Source organism: Pseudorasbora parva, chromosome 24 (genome assembly GCF_024679245.1).
Source record: "Pseudorasbora parva isolate DD20220531a chromosome 24, ASM2467924v1, whole genome shotgun sequence".
Taxonomy (NCBI): domain Eukaryota; kingdom Metazoa; phylum Chordata; class Actinopteri; order Cypriniformes; family Gobionidae; genus Pseudorasbora; species Pseudorasbora parva.
The window spans coordinates 11,935,335-11,955,200 of NC_090195.1; the positions used below are offsets into that span (position 1 = coordinate 11,935,335).

The 19,866-nt window shown below is 36.3% G+C and overlaps 1 protein-coding gene and 1 long non-coding RNA gene across 5 annotated transcripts in view; one reads left to right on the forward strand and one right to left on the reverse strand.

The window, feature by feature from the left end:
- Positions 1-703: 703 nt before the first annotated feature.
- LOC137064205 (uncharacterized) lies at positions 704-2,380 on the forward strand. The gene is made up of 3 exons (XR_010901525.1): positions 704-786; positions 1,999-2,086; positions 2,178-2,380. It is a non-coding gene; the product is annotated as an uncharacterized lncRNA (long non-coding RNA).
- A 7,502-nt stretch (positions 2,381-9,882) lies between these two features.
- Positions 9,883-19,866, reverse strand: part of map3k15 (mitogen-activated protein kinase kinase kinase 15) — a 40,393-nt gene continuing 30,409 nt past the window's right edge. For all 4 annotated transcript variants that reach the window (XM_067434849.1, XM_067434848.1, XM_067434851.1 and 1 more), the window contains 4 exons: positions 18,477-18,592; positions 15,775-15,884; positions 15,567-15,643; positions 9,883-12,533 (listed from right to left, as the gene is read on the reverse strand). In XM_067434849.1, the coding sequence (XP_067290950.1) occupies positions 12,437-12,533; positions 15,567-15,643; positions 15,775-15,884; positions 18,477-18,592 (400 nt within the window). In that variant the 3' untranslated portion in view covers positions 9,883-12,436. The remainder of the gene's footprint in view (positions 12,534-15,566; positions 15,644-15,774; positions 15,885-18,476; positions 18,593-19,866) is intronic.

Consider the following 19,866-nt stretch of genomic DNA (forward strand, 5'->3'; position numbering starts at 1 on the left):
TGGCTTTGTTGAGATAAATGTGATGTTACCTTATATGCTCCAGCTCTTTCTATGGTTAAAAAAAAACAATTGATTGATTACGTATGAGGCATGGGCTATAGACTACATTTCGGTAAGATGTCCTGTATCTTTCAACATACATTCTAATGTTTATTTGTATTTATTTATTTACTATTAATTCATCAGAAGTAAAGAGTAAGAGATGATAGGTTCACGCGCCGCTTGAACGAGGCATAAAGCGATCATGTCACATCACATTTATGAGCACCAAATCGGTATTTGTTGTTTGAATTTCATAATAAAATTGGCACAATTTGAAAGCTGAAAATTTGTTTCATATCAAAAGTAACGTCCTCTGTCGTGTCTGTCGGAGTGAGTGTCCTCTTTGCGTCGCGATTTTCCTCTTCGTGCGAAAAATGGTCAGAAGTGTCAATTTAATCAAATTTAACTGCTTATTTGCTGAAATTATTCAACTGTTGTTATATGTATAGCCTAAAGCATGAATTAGACCAATGTGTTTCATACACAGCAAATTACTGAGGGATAAAAACCTGGTGTTGGGCATCTAGTGATAAAATCTGGTGTTAATTTACAAATATTATATGCTTTATCACTTGTTTAGTGTTAAAGCACAGTGTTTCTTTTGGGTGATAAAGCACAGTGTTTCCTTTGGGTGTTAACAATCAACATCTGCGCATGTGCAGAGCATTTTAAATTTCCCAGCTCATCCTTCGGTCTCTCCATCTTTATGGATTTCCCTGCACACACAACGGTTACAAGGACAAGGTATAGTATAGTATTATTATCTTATCAACTTGTGATTTATTAATGAGCTTGTATAATGAGTAACGTAGCCGATGTGGATGACTTAACTCTTAGCGTTTTTTTTTTTTTTTTTTACCTCAGTTTAAATTTAGCGCGCTTTTGATCCGCCATTCAGTTTAACATAACTGAATAACCCCCACTAACACACTAAATTCGTTAATGGAGGACGAGATTTACGTAAGTGACTTAATTTCGTTGTATTAATTTTGTAATAATGTAGCAGCATTAACATTATGTGTCATTTTTTAACTCACTGGACTTGGATAGTTATTTCTTCTCATTTGGCATAACGTTAAGTATCTTTAGGGCTTCCAACCTTTATAAGACCGTTTATATCTTTCACCCCGTAACTACGAGTTAATTCTGGTGTTTTGAAATGTCATTCAAATGAGAAAGCAGACGTTAATCGAATGAATTAATTGCTCTTAATTTTTTTTCCTTGTGTGAGGCCGGTTCGATCCCTGGCCGAGCACCCACGGATAGCGCGCTCCATCATTGTCGGCGCTGCGCATACTGATCGGACTGCAACATTTTGCGAGTGAAATGCTCTGTGTGTTCTAGCAATCTTCTCGTTGTACTTTGATAACATACGCCGACCATTCTGTACAGCGCTCCAAAATGTCGAAAACATCGTAGGACACGCTTTTCTTCATGAACTGCTTCAGTCATATAGAAACTCAAGATCGAGTACGTGGAATGTATACATATGATACGCTGTTTTTTGCGTGCATATGATACGCAATTTATGGCGTATTATACATACGAACCCCCCACCCCACTACCCTAAACCTACCCAAGAGAGCGTGTCATATATACGCCATAAAGTGCGTATCATATGCACGCCGAAATGAGTTTTGGCGTATACATTCCACGACATTGCACACTCATACTATTTGACATTTTTCGTCTTATTTTGTATTAGTTGAGCAGACATGCATTAGTGCCCTTCCATGCGCGATTTTTTCTGTACAACTTAGTTCTAGCCTTTTCTAGTTGTAGTATTGTAAATCTGTAACAGTAGTGCTCATGTTTTGAATATAACGTTTTCTTGCTATGTGTTGGTATAAAGATAACCTGAAGTAAAACACAAAGTGACCTGATTATTTTGAGTCTTTTAGTTTGCTTTCTGCTTTGGAGGATTTTTGTTTCATGGAATATTGTTTATTATTGCAGAAGGAAATCACTTAAGGCCACAATCTATGTATGCCCTTGGCATTATTACTCTACAAACCTAAACGATCCTGAAAGGAAGACAGGCTATGTAAGTATCTCTGCTTGATGAAGATGTTTGAAACTTTATATCTTAGATTTTTTTAATGTGTTTGTTTTAACCAAATTTGTCTCTTTAACAGGAACGATACTATGTGTTTGGATCATTTTGAGGAGCGCTATCAACGCCAAGATCGTGGGATCGATGAATTGGGAAAGCAAGAACTGACAAAATGTAAAAATGCGTACATTGAATGCAATGTAAGTGTCTTTGGATAAAATCATCTGCCAAATGTAAATGTATTAATTTATAAAGGAATAGTATTTTTTATCAGAATGAATTACAAACCAGACAGTTTTTTTTAACATTAAGGTTGATTTAATATATACAATGTTGAATTTTTGTATTTTCAATTAAAACATTACTTGAGGAATGTTTCTTTGTTTAATCTTGTTTGAAACGCAGTAGAGATTTATCATGGTAAGATGTTATAGCATTGGAGTATAACAAGAAATTGTTTTATTCAATTGTATGTGTGACTACAATGGCTTTACTGTAGCGATTCCCGGCGAAAGCAAGAACTGACAAAAATGTTTTTTTTTTATTTATTAAAAATGGTATTGAATGCAGTGTAAGTCGCATTAGATAAAAGTGTCTGCCAAATACATAAATGTAATGGAATTGATATATTACAATTTCAATAAATATTCAAATAAATTTGTAGTCACTTGATTTTTTTGGGGAAAAAATAAAATAATATATATAAATTGTTTTAAATTTCATTCACAGTGCCATTTTAGTATTTAAGTATTTACATTAAATAAACAATAAATACACTGGGTGTGTGAGATTAATCACCATAAAGTGTTAAATGTACACTTATGAGTAATACATTTCTCAACACCTTGAGTGACTAAAAAGAAACACTAACACAGTGTTTGTATAACGAACACTTTCGTCAGTGTTGTTTTAACACTAGCAAAGACGGACCTGTATGTTCACCCGGAAAGTGATAATTTTAACACCCGTGGTGATAAATCTCCCAACATGTTTTTTGCTGTGTACATTATAACATTTTCCCTGTCGTCTTTTGCATCCGTCATGTGGAGTTGAACCTGTGTGATGTCAGTGTGACGTAGGCTAGGAGTTGGTTTATTGCGCGGGTCTCATGTTGAATGTGTCATGGATGGATGCAAACCAAGGGGGTAATCTAGTGCTCGGAAAGCGTTCCACCCCTAGGGGCTGCCATTGCTAACCAAGCCATCACCTGCTGTTAGCATCCCATTGACTCGCATTCATTTTTGAGTCACTTTGACAGTGAATAACTTTACATCTGAGACGTTTAAAGACTCCATTTGTCCATTGTTTATTTCTAAAGAAATACGACAATGCATAAAAGGCTCCGTTACCTTGTATCTTACACTATCGCCCCGCAGAAGCTGTTTTTGTAAAAATAGGCTAACGATTGCGTCATAACCAACGCGACTCTGTCGCACAGTTGAGAAATTACCGTATAGATCTGAGGAGACGCTCGCAGGCAATCTTTTACTGTCTATGAGACAGTCGGGGGGACGTGGAGACATAAAGTCTGATAAAGTCAAGGGAGAAGAATGGGGAGAAGCCCATAGTGAGCCAAAAGCAACGGGAGAAAATATTTAAACAACGTGATTCAGCTTTCACTTTCCACAACTACTAGAAGACCTACAGCTGTCAGACAGGAGGCTCACGTCACATCTACGTCGTCAAGCTCAGTCTGAGCCTGCGCAGTTCTCTCAGCCATCAGGAAGTGAGTGACCTTAGGTTGACTTCATTATTTCGCCGTTGACGTCAATGGGATCGCTCAGTGCATTTCTTTTACTGTCTATGATGCAAACAGACTTAATTACCTTATTTTATAAGAGCGGGTGCGACTGAAAGCTGTGTATGGTGAGCTAGTTGGTAATTTGACCCACCCCCTTTTTCTTGGCAGCTGCACACTATTATTGTCATGTCATATTTTGGAACCATCCAACATTATCGCCAGACTGTGAAAAGGAGAAAAACATGGGAGGAGTGGAAGGCATCAGTTTAATTTTTGCGCAACAGATAATGACTGCTACATCAAAGGTCTAAAAATATGTATGATAAATACTGCTAAATATTAGCCTGACTTGGTGAGCTAGCTAGACTTGTCAAAAATGGTGGCTATGGGGTAAATTAAGCCAGCATTTTAACTTACCCCACAATAAGGCACTGTTATTTAGTTAAATCTCTGAAATATAAACTGGGATAATTGCAATGTAATGTTACACAACTGGTTTAGTTTATCTTTATTGGTATTACTATTTTCAGTTTATTTAAAAGGAATGGTGTACAAGTAAACAAAATCCTTCCCTAAAAATAACCCTTAAGACACTTAATTATATACATCTTTGCACCTGTAGTCCCCAATGGCCTATCATGTTCAACGTTGCAGAAAAACTACCATGCCAATAACTTTTTGGCTAAAATGTAATTTATTTATTTTTTTAAATTCTAATTCAGTTTTTATTTAATTTTACTCCACAAACCCGGTTTAGTCTGGTTTTGGGAAGGTTGCAACTTTGGTGTTCAAAATATTGTTTTAGAAATGCAAGCAATTAAAGATACTGAAATTACAACTTTATTCGGTTTTGTTTGTACGTTAAATTATCCTTAATTAACCCTCGTGCATCCTTCCAATTCACTACCCTTTCATTACCCTCACACCTACCTTGTTTGGTCCGGATTTTCGGACTTTTCAGTTTGGTACGAACCAAAATTACAGGTGTGAAACCTGCCTCGGACCATGGTCCGGACCAAACAGACGAAATTTGGTCCGACGAAAATAGGTAGTCTCGGTCCGGACCAAACTGAACAAAGGTCCGGTTCGTTTCTTGTGTGAAAGCATTTTTTGTATAGTTCGGACTTTCAGAACATTTACAGGAAGTTCTGGTGTAGGATTAGTGAAAAAAATACAGATTAAACTCACAGCACATGCAATGATGGAGCGCGCAGCATTTTAAACAGAACCGCTTGTAGTCATTTCAGCTCGCGTGAACTGCGTGCTCTGCTTGACCGCTCCAGTTCATGTGCAACGCAAATGATCACTCCGTCACGGGATGTCTGCTATATTATTTATTTAAGCTTATTTATTAAATTCAGGCAAACGATGAAACATTTATTAAAATTAAGATAAAAATACAAAGCTTTCTACAAAACAAAACTTAATGAAGTGGTCAAAATTATTTCTGTCTCGATGTCTTTGACATATATTGCACATCTGTGCACGTTTCATAACCAATATAGCATAGATGAAATTTAAAAATAACATTATAATATTTAAAAATAACTTTAAAATAAAATACATTGTTTGGCTAAAAAGCCTATATCTTCTAGGAGCTCCTCCTTTCCTGTCGGCGCCGATAACATGTTTGCACAACGAGGACGTTCATTTGGTGAATTTGCCTCGAGTATAGTTGGTGCTGCAAATAGTAATGCCATAATATTAACAGTATTGGCAACGATGGGTCTGTTTATTCATTCTTGTCAAAGTTAGCCGCTGAATTGACAACACAATGACGTCAGACGCACATCCGCTAACAAACCAATCAATGTTAAGATGCAGCCCACAGAGATGATGACGACAGGACGCCAGTGCGTCATGTAAAGTTCTTTGGTGCGTTAACATAATTGCAATGTGAAGGCAAACCAAATGTCCAAACACAAACTTTGGTTCGGACCTTGGTGCGGACTTTCAGGTGTGAAAACGCCCTAAATCTATTAATCAACAGTCCTGCTCAAAACTACATGTAAAAAAATGCCCTATTGACTGCCATTATAACCCACTTTTTTAGTTTCTTAGTTCAGTGAGTGAGTGAGAGAGAGAGAGAGAGAGAGAGAGAGAGAGAGAGAGAGAGAGAGAGAGAGAGAGAGAGAGAAACCTTTGAACACTTGTGTCTGAGAAAATCAAAATATGCACCTCAGCTGTCTGAACTACATGAAGTAAACCGAAACTAAGTGAGTGTATTTATAGCCTACACCTGCTGTCTTTTGATGATAAGAAGTGTAGACAAAAAAAAAAAAAGATAAGTGGATTTAATCACTTGCATGCCATGCTGCTGGTCATTTGATGGTGAGACGAGCAACATAAGAAGGGGCTTGAATTGTCCTGAAATTTTGAAATGATTATGCAGCCTGACCCCTCCAGCGAGCTGCAGGATGTATTGCCTTCTCCCTCTGACACCACAGATTTAGGTGAGTCAGAGGCGTGACTGGAGGGGTCAGGCTGCATAATCATTTCTAAAACTTTGGTACAATTCAAGCCCCTTCTCATGTTGCTCGTCTCACCATCAAATGACCAGCAGCATGGCATGCAAGTGGTTAAATCCACTTATCTTTTTACTTATCTTATCTTATCTTATCTCACACTCTCACTTTCACACGCACACACAAACACACACACACACACACACACACACACACACACACACACACACACACACACACACACACACACACACACACACACACACACACACACACACACACACACACACACTCACTTTCACTCTAACACACTCACTCGCACACACTAATAGGCTATAATACTCCATAGAAAAGTCCATAGAAAAGCCAGAAACTAAGCATTTTTGCACAGTCCTATCTAAAGGCTTAATGTCCCACCTGGTTATCAACTGTAAAAATTACAGTGAATGTTCACTTCCCAACAGGGAAAACCATCAACAATCAAAAATGCATGAGTATATGGTGTCATGGCTTTGCAATCAAAAAATATGGTTATAATGGAAGTCAATGGGGCAAAAACAGCCATGAGGAATAAATGAGGGAGACAAAATTAAATCTGATGCTGCACAAAAACTAACAATGCTCCAAAGCCAATGTTTTTTCTGAGACTGTGATAAAAGGTAAAAAAATAATAATAATCCAGTCCACAATTACATTTTATATTGAAAATCAGTCATTTTGTGTTTTTCCCCCCAAATCAAGGACCTCATTTATTAAATTGGCAATTAAAGAGTTCAAATCCAGATAAAAAAAAAAAAATCCTGAGCCACATGAACACTTTTTTAAATTATTTTTTATAAAAAGATATATTTTAGAACCCTTTGTCATAGATGCATTCTGGTCTATGACAAGACAAGAACAGGTCCCTTACATGACAACGAGATGCGTTTAGCCACTTAGCCATCGTTTAAATTCACCTGTTTTAGACGGCTAGCTGTAGTCTCGCGCTGAAGTCCCGTGCGAACGCTGTTGTAGCCGGAAAAAAAGGCAAATAGTCCAGTTGGGAAGAGCATCGTGTTTATGAAGAGGCTCTGCTCATCGGCTTGTCGTGTCTCAGTATTGAACGTGTCTGAAAGAAACTGTTTTCGATTCTGTACTGCTCATCCGAGGACTGCTGCTCATTCAGTTACTCGCGCATGCGCCGTATCAGCTGCTCGTGAGTTCATCAGATCTCTCAGCAAAACATGACATGACAGTTCAGTGAACGGTTGGAGTTACAACATATAATTCAAGACATTAGTTTGGACTGTCACTCATGTCAAAAGTGAGCAACTAAAGTAATTTGTGGGATCAGCGCTGATTTGAGACGTGATCCGTTTAGAATGATTCAGTCCGATTTGGTGAACTGGTTCACTCGGTTCATTAAAAGAACCGGTTAAAAAGAACGATTACTTTGTGAACCGAACATCACTAGAGTGATGATCCGATCGGGCTCACAAGTGAAGAAGAAATGGTTCACGTTTGTGCCTTTCCGAATTGTGGCAACAGAATGTGAAAATTTGCAGCGAAAGCTTTGATGAGGATGACACAACACTGTGTAACCACTGTGGAGGTAATGCAAACTTTATTTATCCTTCCATTTGGGCACACACGGATTGAGGAAAGATGTGCAGTAATAAAATAATCATGCTTCACACACAACGCTCTTCCTAACTGGACTATTTGCCTTTTTTCCGGCTACAACGGCGTTCCCACGGGACTTCAGCGCGAGACTACAGCTAGCCGTCTAAAACAGGTGAATTTAAACAATGGCTAAACGCATCTCGTTGTCATGTGAGGGACCTGTTCATGTTGGACAGACATTTTAATTGCATTTTGTGTCTGTTAAGAGGCACAAAGACACCCTTTACGTTTATGCCCCAAAGCTGCTGTTTTAGCCGAGTGGGACCTCTGGGCATTAACCGTAATAGCTCCACGTTGTAAACACCAATCCTTTTTTTCTTTTTTTTTCTATAGACTGTACTCACAAAGGCATAACGATCAAGATAAACTTAAAAATTCCCCGGAGTTGCCTCATTTTCATATATCTTGAAGACCGCATAAGTAGAAAGTGGCTCATCTTACCCCACTCCCCCTACATATTATCACATTATTCAATGTATTATAGTAATCATAAACACAGCTTAAATTATTTTAACGTTTAATGCACTTTATTCTTCTGGTAGCCTGCAGCGAACAAATTAGTTGTAATTCTCACACATTTACGGAAAATGGTTACTTCCGTGTTACAAAATACGTTGGATATGAGCAGTTGTTTTGCTTCAGCTATATGAGCGATTGGCCGTATGCCTGTCAATTATAACAAAAACCTGTTTAATAGTGAACAGAATTTCCTCCTACAGTAGTTCCATAAACACAGTTCTCATAAACCACTTCATTTGGATAGCTGACGATCAACTGAGCTCACACACAAACACAAGATGATTTCATTTCCAAATTTGTTTCACTGAAAAGTTTACACATGGTCACTCAAATGTGTTAAATACAATGTGGCACAACTTAAGTTAGGACATCACGAAAGAACCAGGCTTTCTGCATTTCTCATTCATTTTACATTTGATTTGGGACAACAATAGGAAATCATCCATTCAATCATATTTTACCTCAGAGGTATCACCGGTCTTAAAGGAAAAGTTCTCCTAAAAACAAAATGCCATCATCGAATTAGCCTCATGTTCCAAAGCATCACATTCCTAGAACATATGGCTTTTAATCTACATGTACATACATCATATTTTCCATATAGTGAGTGAGTATCTCTTAAGATCTAAGAAAGCCACAACATGTAATCATAAAAACATGACACGTGCACCAAGGCTTCCATGTCATATGCTAGCAATGTGTGAGGCCTTGAAAGAAATGTAAGTTCGTTTTTTTTTTTCCCCTGAAGAAATTCCCCTACAGTTGTTAAATCAAGACCCACTGTGAGAACAAATCACTTATTTTGTTATAGTACTTTTTTATTGAGCAAACTGTGGTTGTTGAACTTGACTTCATGTTTTATCTTGTCTAATGCCATACAGTTGTGATGCTAACAATTAGTTTTATCTTTAGCATCTGACATTTTAAATTGAGAAAATTAAAAACAGATCTGAAGATTTTCAAATTTGCTTCATTTCCAAAGCATGACGTGTTTCCAGACAGCAGTTAAGGATGAATATATGCAAAATAATGCAAAATGTGTGTTTGTGTCACTGACATACAACAAACAACACTAAAGGGATACCTGATACTTTCCTTAAAGTGATAGTTCATCCAAAAAGTATGTAATCATTTACTCACCCTCATGTTGTTTCAAACCTGTATGAGTTTCTTTCTTCTGTTAAGCACAAAAAAAAAAATATTTTGAAAAATGTTGGCAATCAATCGTACAGTTGATGTGCCCCATTGACTTCCACAGTAGGGGAAAACATACTATGAAAGTCAATGGTTTGGTAAAACATAAGGGTGAGTTAATGTTCAATTTTTTTGTCAATTTTTGGGTGAACAAACCCTTTAAAGGGGTGGTTGCATGCGTTTTCATTTTTTTTTACTTTATTGTGTAATGTTGCTGCTTGAGCATAGACACTACCTGCAAAGTTACAGCGCTGAGAGTTCAATGCAAACGGAGATATTGTCTTTTAAAGTTATGGCAGCTTATTGCCTCCAAAAAAACGGCCGGTTTGGACTACAATGAGTGTCTTCCTGGGTTGCTGACATCATAAACCCTTGCTAGTCACCCAGATGTGACTTCTGCCCGTAATGGTAAGGGGCGTGGTGTTTCTGGACAAACTGTGCTTGGCACTTCAGCCAATAAAAATACATGAAACTACATTTGGCCATCTAACCAATCTAAGACCATTGCGTTTTTCGGAGGGATGGGCTTCATAGAAGCAGGAAGCAAACAAACCGTTCAAAGGACAGTGGAGACAGCGGTGTGGAATAAAGGTGTGGGGAAAAAAGTATTAAGATATGCTATACTGCGCCCCATAAACACAACCAAGCCTAGAAAAAAACCCAATGCAGCCACCCCTTTAAGTTTATATTATACAGAACAGGAAATCTTAAAATAATTTTTTTCCCGGTACTTATAAAATCAGACATTTCATTTAAAGCGTCAGTTCACCCAAAAATGAAAATTAGCCCATGATTTACTCATCCTCAAGTCATCCTAGGTGTATCCAACGAATGTCAAATACACCTAGGATTTAAAGAATGTTTCCAGTGATTTTTTCTTTGCAACATTTTCCATAGCTTAGTTTTCAAACTACGTCAAATATTTGAAGGCAGTCAAATAATTTTTTTCTAATTACTGTTGTCGTGTTACATTTTATGGAAAACGATTTGCTGCGTTCAGACATTACAGTAGCTCAGCTGCACGTCTGAACTTTATTCACCTGAAGAGTTTTGCAATTCAGAGAAGCATGTTGGCAAATTGTCTCTGACACAGCCTGAATATCTGGTTTTAAAATTATTTTGAAAAGTCAGAGAAAGCCATCATCTATCATCACATCACTTTCAGCACACACAGTTGAGAAATAATTTAAATAGCTTAGAATGGAACATTGGCGCTCAAGCCCAGCTCCCACACAACAGATCAACACGAGATGCTTTAAGTTTGAAATATTACAGCTGAGATATAAAACAAAAGAACAAGAATGTATGAATCCATGCCTCTTCAGGTCATGGTATCAGCTCTTTAATCAGACTACATGAAGACTGAATGATCCTGATTATGATCAGCTACTGACACTAAAGGTCTCATCATTCTTAAGAAATAGAATACTTTGTGGAACGTGAATTTGCGGTTTAAGTGAGCCAGAGGGTTTGCTTTCTGCAAGACTGGTCTTGCACATATTTTTATAAAAAATAAAAGTTGAACGACGGTTGAAGTACAGTTAAGTATCCGTTTCATGGTATGTGAAGTTGTAACTGCATGTTATGTTTAGCTTACTTGTATTTAAAGGGATAGTTTACCCAAAAATGAAATTTCTGTCATTAATTATGTACCTTCATTCATCTTCAGAACACAAATGAAGATATTTTTGATGAAATCCGAGCGCTCCATAGTCAGCAATATAATTAACACTTTCAAGGCCCAGAAAGGTAGTAAAGACCTGGTTAAAATAGTCCATGTGACTCCAGTGCTTCAACTAACCACTTCAGCTCTGCAGCATATTTCGAATAACTATTCGAATAACTATGACATATGCAAATTTGGACCCAACTGTAGGGCGCAGAGCTGAATTGGTTAATTTTAATACTTTTTGTGTGCAAAAACAAAACAAAAAGGACAACTTAATTCAACAATTTCTTCTAATAGTAAGACGTAAGAGTTTTACACAGGCTAGAAGAAATTGTTGAATAAAAGTTTTGTTTTGTTTTTTTTTTCCGCAAAAAAAGTGGTAATTAAATGACTGTTTATGGAGGGGTCAGAAAGCTCTCAGATTTAATAAAAAAAAATCTTCATTTATGTTTCGAAGATGAACGAAGGTTTTATGGATTTGGAACGACATGATATACTGGGTATATACTGGGTTAATAACATCCAAACTTAATAAAAGACATCTAAAGAGGCTCCTTAGCCCTGGTCCGAAAGAGGTCTGTGGTCATTTTGTCCATATACAGTCCCTCACAAAAAAGTATGTCACGTAATATTTTCGAATGAACTCAACATATATTTTCCAGACTTGTACACTAAAACAAATAGAAACCTAAATAATATTTTAAATGGCATGATCTGAAGTCCTACGTTAAGTAGGTAACACCCTGTCCTCAGCCGTTCTAGGCCTATTCCCAAGTCACTTGGAGAGGGTCATTCCGTTACAGGCAACAGCTCTCTGTAAAAGGCGGAAAGTACAGCATATCCTAGATTGAGCCGCGCTCATTGGCATGCGTTTTCCTATTGAAATTCAATGTAAATTTGATGTAAATCTTGGAGAGGCTGAAAATATATACAAAAAATACCACAAAAACATTAGGTCATAGCTGAAAGACAAGTAAACATGTCCAACCAGGATAGAGTATGACATAATTACAAGTCTCTCGTTACAGGGATGTGTGTGAGGATGCATTATGCTGGCTCAGGTGTCCATTATCAGCAACTTCCTGCTGATTTCATCCTTCTGAATTTCCCTCGGCATTATTGACCTTTCGAAGTCCTTTACTTCGGTGTCTCTGAATGGCTTTCCAGATACGACACAGAACTCCTCCCCTATGGTGTGCACAAACACACACACAAAAAAAACATGCAATTATCTACTGCAAAAAAATTGCATAGTTTTAAAGCGTAAAACATAACGTGGATTTCAATATATATATATATATATATATATATATATATATATATATATATATATATATATATATATATATATATACTAAGTTACCTGGTTGCCGTAAAACTTTTAAAAGAGTTAATACAATATACATTTTTGAGAATCGACAAACTTTATTCAAATATTATTAAAAGATTTTGTTAAAAGATTATTGGGTAAATTTGTTTGTTTGTTTTATTTGTGATGAAGCAGTGAAACATGCCAATTTTTGTTATTTTCAGGATTTGTCAAATGTTTTATGTGGTTCAGATACAATATTATTTTGAGTTTCTACACTGTAAAAAATATTTAGAAAAAAGTTACCTGGTTGCCTTAAAATTTTGAGTTCATTGAAATTAAAATTTTGAGTTAATACAATGAACATTTTTTGAGATTCAACAAACTTTATTAAAATATTATTAAAAGATTTTGTAAGCATATTGGGTAATTGTGTGCTATCATGATTTATCACATTTTTTATGTGGTTCAGATACAATAATATTTTGAGTTTCTATTTATTAAACAAATTTCCTTCATTGTATCAACTCAAATTTTTAATTTCAATAAACTCAAAATTTTAAGGCAACCAGGTTACTTACTTTTTTAAGTTAAACCAACAAAAAACAACATTTTTTTACAGTGTATTTATTAAACTAATTTCCTTCATTGTATCAACTAAATTTTTTAATTTCAATAAACTGAAAATTAAGGCAACCAGGTTACTTACTTTTTTAAGTTAAAACAACAATATTTTTTACAGTGTTTGTATAGATAGATAGATAGATAGATAGATAGATAGATAGATAGATAGATAGATAGATAGATAGATAGATAGATAGATAGATAGATAGATAGATAGATAGATAGATAGATAGATAGATTTAAATTATATATATAATTTAAAATATCATCAAAACGTAGATTTCACTAATTCCATTTAAAAAATGAAACATATATTATATTCATTCATTTCACACAGACTGATATATTTCAAATGTTTATTACTTTTAATGATTATAACTGACAACTAAGGAAAATCCCAAATTCAGTATTTCAGAAAACTAGAATATTGTGAAAAGTTCCAATATTAAAGACACCTGGTGCCACACTCTATAATCAGCTAATTAACAAACAAAGGTTTTTGGGTGTTGTGGCAAGTTTCATTGATGAAATATGGTTTTGTGAAAATGGTGGTTTTGTGAAGTTCGACTTCTTGTGTGTGTTTCTTTAATGTAGGATACATGCTTGTTTTGCAACAGCGAATTTTCACGGAAATAAAATAACAAAAATCAAAAATACTTTTTCAGTTATTGCACTTTATAGACAAGTTTTCCAAAGTGCTGGTGTATTTTTTTAATTGATAAAGTTAATTTAAAGCATTTAAATGAATAAAAACTGAGGCTGGCTGTTCAAAGAGGAAGCAGGAAAAGAAGGAAAAGATGTGGTAGATTAAAGTGTACAAGCAATAGGGATAACCGCACCCTGAAGAGGATTGTAAAACAAAACCCATAAAAAAATGTGGGGATATTCACAAAGAGTTGGCTGAAACTGGAGTCAGTGCTTCAATAACCGCTACGCACATGCAAATTGCATTCCTTGTGTCAAGCCATTCTTGAACAATAGAACAGACAGCGTCAGAAGCGTCTCGCCTGGGCTAAAGACAAAAAGGACTGCTGAGTGGTCCACAGTTATGTTCTCTGATCAAAGTAAATTTTACATTTTCTTTGGAAATCAGGGTCCCAGAGTCTCGAGAAAGAGAGGAGAGGCACACAATCCACGTTGCTTGAGGTCCAGTGTAAAGTTTCCACAGTCAGTGATGGTTTGGGGTGCCATGTCATCTTCTGGTGCTAGTCCACTTTGTTTTCTGAGGTCCAAGGTCAACACAGCCATATACTAGGAATTTTTAGAGCACTTCATGCTTCCTGCTGCTGACCAATTTTATGGAGATGCGGATTTTATTTTCCAACAGGACTTGGCACTTGCACATAGTGCCAAAGCAACCAGTACCAGGTTTAAGGACCATGGTATCTCTGTTTTTAATTGGCCAGCAAACTCGCCTGACCTTAACCCCATAGAAAATCTGTGGGGTATTGTGAATAGGAAGATGCGATATGCCAGACCCAACAATGCAGAAGAGCTGAAGGCCACTATCAGAGCAACCTGGGCTCTCATAACACCCGAGCAGTGCCACAGACTGACCGACTCCATGCCACGCCGCATTGCTGCAGTAATTCAGGCAAAAGAAGCCCCAACAAAGTATTGAGTGCTGCACATATGCTCATGCTTTTCATGTTCATACTTTTCAGTTGGCCAAGATTTCTAAAAATCCTTTCTGTATTGGTCTTCAGTAATATCCAAATTTTGTGAGATACTGAATTTGGGATTTTCCTTAGTTGTCAGTTATAATCAAACTAATTAAAAGAAATAAACATTTGTAATATATCAGTCTTTGTGTAATGAATGAAAATAATATACAAGTTTCCCTTTTTGAATGGAATTAGTGCAATAAATCAGCTTTTTGATGATATTCTAATTATATGACTGTCAAATTGTTTACATAATGTGTGTGTGTACTGTGTATAATTATTATGTATATATAAATACACACACACATATATTTACAAAGAAAGTTATATATAATCTAAATTATATAAATCTATATACAGTAGACATGCATGTGTGTATTAAAATATGCATACTAATTATATACAGTGTACTACACACACATATTATGTATACACAAACTTTAATTTTCGATGTGATTAATCACGATTCACTGATTTGACAGCACTAATATAGATAAAATTCTATTTGTTACTGTTTTTAAATTATGTATTAAATACCAATGGCTTGAGTGATCAAATATTTGGGCCTCTTTATGCAAATTAACAGTAAGCCTTAAATAAAACATTTACAAGATGAGCTCTCACCTAAGCCTGAGGCAGTGAAGGTCTTCTTTAGTCACATCACAGAGAATGTCATTGAGTGTATAATCTTCTACAACAAACTGTCAGAAACCACAAGCACTTGGCATTAATCAGCTGTTCGTTTATCACAGGAATCTTAAACAGTGAGTCATTTTCATATTGTGGGAAAGGCACTATACACGGATTGATTTAGTGTTCAGTATGTTTTCACCTTATCTATGGTCTCAGAGTCAGCACCCTGTTCTTTCAGCCAATCAGTAAGCTTCTTGTCAGGCTCGGGCTGTGCAGCAATGTGAAATATTGAGGGGTTGGAGGGCGTCTCTGATGAGGACAAAAGAAAAGATGAAGGAATTGGATATGATTTTTATGGTTAGATATGACTGGTTCGTGTGATAAATCCCGCCTTTTTTGTTTTTGAGTACGAATCAGTGTGAATAAACAAAGTGATGGTGTTAATGTGAAGACTTTTAAAAAGTAAGTAATCAACTTATCCACTTAGATCTGACCCTCGACCAAGTCGCACATTTGTGGCAATAGCCAACGATACATTGTATGGGTCAAAATTATTGGGATATTAAGTAAAGATCATGTTCCATGAAGATATTTTGTAATTTATTACATTTGTACATTTATTATTAGTAGTGATATGCATTGCTAAGGACATTTGGACAACTTTAAAGGTGATTTTCTCAATATTTAGATTTGTTTGCTCCCTCAGAATGCAGATTTTAAAATAGTTGTATCACGGACAAATACTTTAATGGAAAGCTTATTTATTCCGCTTTCAGATTATGTATAAATCTCAATTTTAAAAAATTGCCCCTTATGACTGGTATTTGTGGTCCAGAGTCCCATATTACCGCTTTGTAACATCAAAATCAAATTTTAAACTGCATTTTGCTCGGTTAAAATAAAAACATGTTTGTGTCTATGACCAGTGTTTACAGAGCTTGATTACAATTTTTTTAAAACAGCTGGACATCATAATATTAATAAAAAATATATTGTTTAAATAATATTTAATAAACTAAAAATGGTTTAAATATTTAATAAAAAATAGTTAAAGGGGGGGTGAAACACTCAGTTTCAGTCAGTGTCATGTCAATCTTGAGTACCTATAGAGTAGCATTGCATCCTGCATATCTCCGAAAAGTCTTTATTTTTTTTATAATTATATAAGAAAGATGCGCTGTTCCGAGTCTTTCCGAAAAAAGCCGAGCGGGTGGGGGCGTGTCGTGTGACCGGAGCTAAATAATGACGTGTGCAGCAGCGCGCTGCAGTGAGGAAAGTGAGTCGCTCTGTGAGGAAAGTGATTCGCTCTGTGAGGAAAGTGATTCGCTCAGTGAGGAAAGTGATTCGCCCGCCGCGTGAGGAAAGTGATTCGCTCAGTGAGGAAAGTGATTCGCCCGCCGCGTGAGGAAAGTGAGTCGCTCTGTGAGGAAAGTGATTCGCCCGCCGCGTGAGGAAAGTGATTCGCTCAGTGAGGAAAGTGATTCGCCCGCCGCGTGAGGAAAGTGAGTCGCTCTGTGAGGAAAGTGATTCGCTCTGTGAGGAAAGTGATTCGCTCAGTGAGGAAAGTGATTCGCCCGCCGCGTGAGGAAAGTGAGTCGCTCTGTGAGGAAAGTGATTCGCTCAGTGAGGAAAGTGATTCGCCTGCCGCGTGAGGAAAGTGAGTCGCTCTGTGAGGAAAGTGATTCGCCCGTCGCGTGAGGAAAGTGAGTCGCTCTGTGAGGAAAGTGATTCGCCCGTCGCGTGAGGAAAGTGAGTCGCTCTGTGAGGAAAGTGATTCGCCCGTCGCGTGAGGAAAGTGAGTCGCTCAGTGAGGAAAGTGATTCGCCCGCCGCGTGAGGAAAGTGAGTCGCTCTGTGAGGAAAGTGATTCGCTCAGTGAGGAAAGTGATTCGCCTGCCGCGTGAGGAAAGTGAGTCGCTCTGTGAGGAAAGTGATTCGCCCGTCGCGTGAGGAAAGTGCTAATACAGATCGACCGCCGGCCTATCAGTGGGTAAGTCAGTAGCTACTGGTTATATCACCTGTTTAGCATCCTACAAGCCAGCGCTTTGATGGGCGTAGCCTGTTGCTTTCGCTCTCTCCCTCTCTCTCTCTCACGCTCTTCCGGTAGAATTGTCCGTAAGGCCCATACAAGGAAATTCCGCCCCCGTTAACGTCAAAGGGGACGCATGATCTCAAAAAACTTGCCGAAACTTATGACTAACCGGAAGTAGTATTTTTGACAAAGAAATACTCCCATCAAACGTCCACCTTAACTTTTGAAACTTTGTCTATGTTTAGTATGGGATTCCAAGTCTTTAACAGTGTAAAAAGATCATTATGCATGAAACAGCATTTCACCCCCCCTTTAACAAAAATATATTGTTTAAATTGTTACTGCCTTTATTATTTTAGATTTTTGTAAATGCATAAGAGTTTTACTTGAATTTAATAAATAGAACATTACATTGTTAATGTAAAAATACAATATAGAATTGCATTTGTTTTTTTGTTACATAATGTAATGTTATTTCACCAGTAAAATTTGAAATTATTAAGTTTAACTAGGACATACATTTACATTTGATTCATATATAAAAAAAACATATTGAGGACTTTGCCTCCTCATTTCAGAACACCACTGTTGGGTTATGGGATAGTTGCCCATGTAGGCAGTAGACAGCATGGCGACTCAATCTTTTTTCTTTTTTTTTTTCAAACAGAACTTGGTATTTGCTTTGTTCTATGAACTGGTTGTAAACAACTCCAGAGGTCAGAACAGGGCACAGGAAATCAGATGACACTTGAGTTGACACTTTTTTCTATTATGTAGCGCACAGGCCAACATATGATTCCAGTGTAAATAAAGACAGTGAATGGCAGAATCTATATCAGTAAATGTGTGTTTTCTGGTTTCACAACTAACCTGCAGCAGACTGCTGTCTGATCCTGATAAGCTCGATGTCGTGTACCCGCTGTTGGAGAGTTTGTCTCAGTACCTGCTGATACTCCTTCTCTTTTTGTACCAGTTCTTCAAGCAGCCTGCAAGGGAAGACATAACAGTGAAACACGGTCTCTCAAAGCATTCATGCATTATGATCCAATTGTAGTATTGAGAGATCACATTTCACCTAAATCCAACAAGAAATGTATGTCAGCACACAGAACATTTCCGAAAACAAAAACACAACAAGCACTACAACTGTAAAGTAAAAATAGAGACTGTCTTAGATTGTATAAATTGAAAGTAACAATGATCTATTAGTGTTTTTCACTAATATGATTGAACTAAATTACTATAATTAATGGAATTTATTGCTAATATATTTAAAATATATTTTGGAATATATCAAATACAGTACCATTTTAAAGTCTGGGGTCAAGATTTTTTTTATGAAATGAAAACTTTTATTCAGCAAGGATGAACTATTAGCATGATCAAAAATTACAGTATATTTATTTATATTTTATGAAAGATTTTTATTTAAAATAAATGGTATTGTTTTGAACTCTCTTATCTACAAAAATCCTGAAAAAAATATTATCAAGGTTTCCACAAAAATATTAAACTGTACATTAAGCATATTTTAAATTAATAATATTTTACATTCATTACTGTTTTTACTTTATTTACGATCAAATAAATGCAGCCTTGGTGTGCAAAAAGAGATTTCCTCTTTTAAAATCATAATGACCCCAAACTTTTAAAATGGCATTTGCAGAAAAATAAAGATTGTATTATTTAAATATTTATGACGAGTATTTTTTATTTAAGTTATATTTTGTTTATTTAAGTTGTATTTTTTTTAAATTCACTCGCATAGGAACGGATTATGGAAGCTTGTTTCCACCACAGAATAAAAAAGTTGTAGTACTTCTACTTTTACTTAAGTAAATATGGCTCTGGTTATTTGTACTTTTACTTAAGTAAATATGGCTCTGGTTATTTGTACTTTTACTTAAGTAAATATGGCTCTGGTTATTTGTACTTTTACTTAAGTAAATATGGCTCTGGTTATTTGTACTTTTACTTAAGTAAATATGGCTCTGGTTATTTGTACTTTTACTTAAGTACTGAGATTCAGTACTTCCTCCACCACTGCTGGTTTCACAGACACGGCTTAGATTAAACCAGGATTAGGCCTTAGTTCAATTAGGACATTAAAGTATCTTTTATTAACATGTCTTTGACAAAAAGCATTACTTGTGTGGATCGTGAGACAAAAAATTGGCACTGACATATTTTAGAATCTGTCAGTGCAAGTTGCTTTCAGATAAACCAGCTCAAATATGCATTTTGGCCTGGGGAGCCAAAT